Here is a 7500-nt window from a genome sequence, read left to right on the forward strand (position 1 = left end):
TGCCAATTAGAAACTGTTGGAATGCCCTTACTAACATGTGTGCAGTTCAGAATGTTTATATATATATATATATATATATATATATATATATATATATATATATATATACACACACACATATATATATGTGTATATATATGTGTGTGTGTGTGTGTGTGTGTGTGTGTGTGTGTGTGTGTGTGTGTGTGTGTGTGTGTGTGTGTGTGTGTGTGCTCGTGCGTGCGTGTGCGCGCGCGCGTGTGTGGACACACTTATATACAAGGGGCATCATTACAGTTTTTTCTTGGGGGGAGGGGGGGAAGATGAGTTCGCGTAAAAATGAACATTTGAAAAATGAGTTATTCTAGGGGCATATTTAAGCTATGTCCGGTTATAGCCTAAATATGCCCCTAGAATAACTATATAGGTGTAACAGAGGAAAACAAAATAATTATAATAAATAAAGTTTAAAAAGGATGGCTCTTGGGGGGAGAGGACAAGCATGACCTTGAGGGGGTAATGCCACACTCACACACCCAATTGATGCTTATGCTTGTGTACACTTATCAACCAATGTCAACGAATAATTTAACGAAGAAAAAACAGTACAATTTTATTTAAAAGTTTAAATATCAGATGGGTATTAAAAAGTTTTACTACCAATTGTTGAAGGATCTCTTATGGAGTAAAGAATTCTGAATTAGATTTGTTTAAATAACAGTAAAATAAATAAGTGCAACGAAATAAATATGCATACATTTAACAATAATAATTGTTTCCTTTCATGAAGTATGACAAATATTCATTGCTGCTTGATAAAAAAAAACTGCATTATTTTGCCTTTGCGAATCCCAAAATAGGAGCGCAGTTGCCACTTTCTGTATTATCATACTTTTTTTTAGAATATGCTAAAGTACAGATAATGAAATTAATTATTTAGCGTTGATGTACAATACAGTGATCATTACAAGACAAGTCAAAGAAACAAAAAGTTTAATTCAGCATATATAAACCAAACTGTGTTGTCTGTGAAAGATGGCGGTTCCAATATTCTTTGTATTTTTCCGAGATTATCATTAACACCAGCGTTATGTCACGCAAAACCTAAATAAAAAATATAAATGTATTTGATATATATTTTATGAGAGTTAGAGTATAGAAAAGCCACTCATTATACCAACAAAAAGAAAATCAAAACAAAATACATTTTTCAGGAGACCCCCGCGTTGCTCCGAAAACAGTAGGTTGTTTAGCAGCAAATGGCGAACCCGAGATAACATTATCTTCGGCAACCTTTCGAAATCCGCTCTCGTTCGGCTCACGCATCATCTCCAACACTCCCCTCCACCGCCAGCACCCGCGACAGATACCCCCGGCGGCAATGGGCAGGTCGAGATCGAGGAGCAGATCGCCCAAGAGGCATAAGAGCAAGAGATCCCACAAGAGACGTTCTCGCTCGAGGGACAGGGAGAGGCGGAGGCACAGGGACCGAGAGCGATCCAAGGAGCGGGCGGCCAAGGCGAGGTGAGGAATTATTCGGCTCGGATGGGTCTCTTGTCGTTCTCCTGAGATTTGAGGAAGGGAGGAGGGGTTTGCCCTGGTCTACGAGGCCACTGTCACTCGTCGACAAGGCTGGGCGAGGCGGTAATAAGAATCCGGTGGTTGATTTATGTACGTGGTCTCCGGCACCTCTGTAGGCCTATGTCGGGTTTATTTCTTTAATTGTGTCGGAGAAATAGAGCATTTTTTGACACGGATGAGTGTTGATGGTTGGGCATCTTGTTTCTAATTAATTCTGGGTGTCATTGAATGTTTGTGTATATTTTATGTTGCATGTTTTGTTTGTTGGACAAATTTTTACATGGTAATTATAAACCATAATGACAAGTAAGTCTTCGTGAAATGGTTTTGTGTGTTTACCAGTAATTGTTCAGTAGTTACAGGTTTTTTGTGTGGATGGGAACAATGAAATAAATATGGTTAAATTTGAAGCTTGGACTGCATCTGCCTACAATGACAAGTTGTGAGATTGCCGTGACCTTTACCCTGTGACACTGGCGAGGGCCTACAAACTTCCATCTCAGACTCAGAAAGTAGAACTTGGACAGGTTACTCCATTGGAAGGAAATCACTTTGCTCTGCCTTGAGAGTAGGTCACACAAGTGCTTTATCACCAACAAATCCTTGATAGCATGTGTGTTCTCGGGATGCACACTGTTTCTGATCCTGCACATGATGTTCCGTGCATGTTCAGCTTTGTTTGTATGCGAGTTCTCAAACAAACAGCAGAATAGCTGTCCTCTAAATGTAAAATGAAATTCATTGGCATCCTATTGTTAATTATACTAAATCCAAATTAATACCTCAATTATTTATTTTGTGATCTGTACCTTTCTGGTAAGATACCCAAGCTAAATTTGTGACTGACAATTAATTGCCATTAGGATCAGGTCAGTTAACAGACCTGCCAGACCTCGCCTGATGTCCCCACTCCTTCATTTTATTTACTTTAATTAATTAATATATCTTTATTAATATCACTAGTTCATGTTACTGAGAGCAACACAGAGCTAGAAGGAAATAGACACTGCCTTCTTTTAGGGCATATGAAATAGAGTAAGAAGCAACACAGGTACATCCGCAGCGACCTCATATTTACCGGGAAATGATGAAAATACCCTCTGCATGTCACTGCGCAGAGTCTAGTTCCACAACATCCTCACACAGCCAGAGTTCTTTATGTTGCATTTTCTGTAAGTTGATAAGAAGGGGGGTACAGGGGAGCCTCTCCCCCCCCCCCCCCCCCCCCGTATAGTGAGTAAATTGAAGGTAGGAAATGTTAGGTTTGGATTTTAGGTTCACATGTTATCCTCGATTTGGGACTTTGTCTGTGGAGGGTGTAATATTAATATTGATATTAATATTAACATATACCCAAACCCAAAACTGACAGGCATGGCATGTAAGTACATGTCATGCCCACTGTGGCTTTACTTTATTAATTGATTTTACACATAGATGACTCCACTTGTACTAAGTCACCAATGAGCCAATTAAGTACTACTTGTTTCACCTGTTTACCCTTTTCCTTGATTTTCAAAAATATTTTATCTTATATTGCCACTAATAATGTCAATAACATTATAGTAATTATAATGTCAGTAATAAAAATAGCACCATCGATATTGATGGCAAGAGTACAAGAGTAAAAAAGTTTTCCCGCTAATTTAAGGAAAGATGAAAGCAGATAAGGTCCCAAGGTCTATTAATTGACTCCTTTGTGGCTAAGCACCAGTAGAGCCATCAATTTGCTGAGGCATTTCACAAAAAATAAAAAATTAACACAGTATTTTCCCGGCACTATTAAGTTAATGTTATTATTATTATTGTTGTTGTTATTAATAGTATTATTAATATTGGTAATAATATCATTATTATTGACATTGTAATTATTATGATATCAGTACAAATACCTATTAGAATTTTTTTTTTTCCTAAAAATCAAGGGAAAGGTTAGAGTTGAGATGGGTAGAACTAGTAATTGACTCCTTGTTGAAGAAAGTCTTGCTGTGTCATCTGTGTAAGCATAATCATTGGATTTTCAATTTACGCAGTATAAATTTGAATATTGCAAAATCATTCCACTGATTTTTTAAAAGATACTTATCCATGATTCTAAGAGTTGTTCCCATAATTTTGCTAATGTGGGTGGGAAGTCTTGGCCTATGATTTGTAATATTTGCCAAAATTTACTCATACTTTATTTACTGGCCAATAAAATTCCCTTTCACAAAGTGAAGAATAATAATAGATAAACAAGATGATAATGCATGAATTATTGAGGCCAAAATTATTTTAATTTTTTCTCCATTTTCACCTTGTAAACACACAAGCCACTTCACTGCAAGCCTGCCCAAAAGGTTTTGTTTTTAAAATCAATTTTATTTAATGAAAAAAAAAAGCTTTCAAAATAGGGTAAATGCCTCCTTTTTTGTAAATTTATTTAGCTTGTTTTATATCAACATTGATAGCCAAAGCATAAGTTGCAATAGTTTAGAAATATCTAGTTGTACATGAGGGGAGCTTATTTAGATCTTGTCCTTACATTAATATCATGTAGAAATACAAAAAAACTTTCTTACAATATACCAAGATAACCAGTAACTAGATTCCATGAGATTTCAGGGACCACACACTGACATACACACATGTGCACTCACTCACTCACTCACTCACTCACTCACTCACTCACTCACTCACTCACTCACTCACTCACTCACTCACTCACTCACTCACTCACTCACTCACTCACTCACACACACACACACACACACACACACACACACACACACACACACACACACACACACACACACACACACACACACACACACACACTCACACACTCACACACTCACACACACACACACACACACACACACACACACACACACACACACACACACACACACACACACACACACACACAAGGGCAATTGTGTTTGTTTCAAGGGCAAGCAAATGCTGGAATTTGATTTTTTTATATATTCTTGGTAATTAATTTCATATATTTTTTCAGTCGCAAACCATCAAGATCATCCTCTTCATCATCAAGCAGTGATGAAGAACCTAGAACGAGAGAGAAAAAGATTGATGAGGTGGACAGATTAGCTGAATTGGAAAGAGTTAGGTAGGTTTCTAGAACTTTAATCAGTTAGTGCTTTTTTACGTTGTTATATGCAGATATGTGGATATATGTAAACGTATATACTGTTTAAAATTTTGTAGTAATGTTTTAGAATTTACAAAAGGATCCAATAAAAAATTTGTTCTTTGTTGTTTCCAGGAGACAGAGGGAGGCTGAACAAAAAATGGTTGAAGAAGTAGCAGCCAAAAGGTTGGAGGAGTTAGTAGCTCGGAGAGTAGAGGAGGAGCTAGAACGAAGGAGGGATGAGATAGAAGCTGAAGTTTTAAGGAGAGTAGAGGAGGCCAAGCGCCTCATGGAACAACAGATGCTCGAAGAGCTTCAGGAAAAGCGCCGGCAGCAGGAGGAGGATCAAAAGAAGCGAGAGGTAGAGCTTTGTGAATTGTGCTTCAGTGGGATATTTTGCTGGATTTGTCAAGCCTTGGGCACAGGAGCTCTGTTGTGTATTCTGATAGGGAGGGGTGGAAAGGGGTTTCAAGCAAAGGAGAATAAATTTGGGTTAGATGAAAGGAAAAGGGAGGTCGCTAGAGAAGGAAAGGCGGGCAAGATATGTCCGGAATTATACCAAAGAGCATCCCTGGTGACTCCAAAAGGGCAGGCTAGGAAGGGGCTCCATCTGGTCAGGGAAAATCTCCGTTTTATCATTATTTTATTTATTTTTAATAAAACTAGATGCTAAAGAAAGGAAGTATCCTGACAGTAGATACACCTAAAAGAATGTGGTCATTGGCTGTCTGTGCCATTCCACACATCAAGGAGGAGGGGCTTTCAGTGAACTTAAAGAGTTAGATTTTGCTGCATGTGGACTGTAAGCTGATAGGAAGAAAAGCCACAAAGAAAAAAAAAATTGATTTAGCCTATTCAGTCGTCACTAATTGAAATTGTTAGGTAAAAGTACTGTATAATGAGGATAATAGAACAATAAATTTCCATTTTGCATGAAGACTAACTCACACTCTTTCAGCTGAACTTTCTGTGTTTTGAAAGTGAAATGTGAATTTGAGGCAATAAAGTTTCCCAGAGACATGATGTACAAACTTTGTAAACTCTGGTATGTGTTGCAGTTTGACCACATTGCCCCAGACAGTTTGTTGAATGCAGGAGTGAAAGAATCTGCCTTTAATCTCTGTCTCCAACTTTATTTATCGTCTGGCAAATATGTATATCCCTGTACATTTTTTTTATATACATTTTTTTGTTTTTGTTTTATTTTTGTTTTTTTGTTTCCTTCATACTCCCCAATACATATGTGCATGTGTGTGGGTGCGTGTGCAAATGAGAGTGTAATCAGTTCATTCTTAACTGTCTGGAAACACACGAACATAGCAGTGTGGCAATGAGGCATTTTAGTGGTGAATCACTCTAAACAGAATAGACATATTATTGGCGGCTTGCAACCAAGAATTGTCAGCTGCGGATTTTAGGCCAGAGCTGTTCTAGGAGTGGATTTGGCGGCATCCATATGGTAACTATATACAGGTATAGTGATTTTTATAATGGATGCATCTTAAATCCATTAAGCAGGTAAGATTTCCATTTTTGACGTGTCTTTGGATGACACAGATGATGTCGCACTTGAGTAGCTCACATTTTGTTATGTAAATGATTGCTGTACTGTACTAGATTTATAAAGCAGTGGGAAGCTTGCCATTTTAATGGGTTTAGTTGTATCTTAAATCTTTCAGCAAAGGCTCTAAATTTATCTTAATAAGCAAAGTGAGATTGTATTGCCTTTTCTGTGAGATCACTTGTGTCTGTGTCTTAGTGTTCTCAGTAAGCATGTTGTCCTATACATTGGTCACATCTTTTTTTAATTTTCACCTGTAACTCAACATGCTTGCTACTAGAAAAATTTAACTCTGAATTAAGTACTATTTTTAAAGTCTGTATTGTCATATACTATACCCTTGCTTTTGTACCCAATGTTACTATTGATGTTTGACATGAATTGTACTTTATTTATTCAAGTGGTTCTCTGCCAGTTGCCTGTAACCTCCCACTTTGAAATGCCACATATGTGAAAATCCTCAACTCCATTGTGCTACATAAAAAGAAAGTCTTTTAAAACGCTGATTAATATTTTTGAATAGCTGTAGGCAGTTTTCACTTTTATCTAGGTTTCCACGTGAGTTTTTACATTTGATGATTGATAATATGCATTTTTTAGCAAAACGTGTTTACTTTGATTGAAAAAAAACAAAAAAAAAAACGTTTCATTGATATTACTTGGGTTGAAAGAGTGAAGAGGCTTCTGGCAACTGGCTTTTTTTAAAAATTATGAATTGACCTCACCTGATGCGTATTTGACGCCTCATTCTACTTTCTAGGAGGAGGAACGTAAACAGCGGGAGGAACTGGAGCGAATTATGGAAGAGAACAAAAGAAAAATAGAGATTGCCCAGATGAAATTGGTAAGTTCATAGAGGCTGAGATGCAGTGCAAAAGGAACCTCTGCGAGTCAGTGTTGATAATGGGGTGAAAAACGCGCTTGGAAAGTGGAAACCAAACCAACAGAAATCAGCAAAGCTTTGGTTCTCCTTTCAGGCTGAGCAGCAGCTACAGATGGTGGAGGAGCAGCGAAAGATTGATGAGGAGCGGCAGAAAATCAAGAGGGAGCAGGAAAAGCGGACACGTGAGGAGCAAAAGATCATCCTTGGGAAGAACAATGCGCGGCCCAAGATCTCCTTCTCTATCTAAAGCTAGATACCCACATGCATGGGGTCTTTTATGTTGTAGGTCCACACTCTTTCATATGATTTCAATTTGTTTTTATAATTTTTAATTTTTTTTTTCTTTTCTTTTTTCCTTAGTCATTA

At 37.6% G+C, this 7500-nt stretch overlaps 1 protein-coding gene across 2 annotated transcripts in view; it reads left to right on the forward strand.

Annotated features, from left to right (window-relative positions):
* LOC125028610 (arginine and glutamate-rich protein 1-like) overlaps positions 1 to 7500 on the forward strand; it is a 13162-nt gene that overhangs the window by 4651 nt on the left and 1011 nt on the right. The window contains exons 2-6 of one of the 2 annotated variants that reach the window (XM_047618080.1): positions 1194 to 1503; positions 4559 to 4669; positions 4826 to 5051; positions 7012 to 7095; positions 7229 to 7500. The exon at positions 7229 to 7500 is cut by the window's right edge and continues 1011 nt beyond it. In XM_047618080.1, the coding sequence (XP_047474036.1) occupies positions 1361 to 1503; positions 4559 to 4669; positions 4826 to 5051; positions 7012 to 7095; positions 7229 to 7381 (717 nt within the window). In that variant the 5' untranslated portion in view covers positions 1194 to 1360 and the 3' untranslated portion in view covers positions 7382 to 7500. Of the gene's footprint in view, positions 1 to 1193; positions 1504 to 4558; positions 4670 to 4825; positions 5894 to 7011; positions 7096 to 7228 lie in introns of those variants that run through there. The other variant, XM_047618078.1, reaches the window with a different exon arrangement.

This window comes from Penaeus chinensis, chromosome 9 (genome assembly GCF_019202785.1).
Source record: "Penaeus chinensis breed Huanghai No. 1 chromosome 9, ASM1920278v2, whole genome shotgun sequence".
In the NCBI taxonomy this organism is placed as follows: Eukaryota; Metazoa; Arthropoda; class Malacostraca; order Decapoda; family Penaeidae; genus Penaeus; species Penaeus chinensis.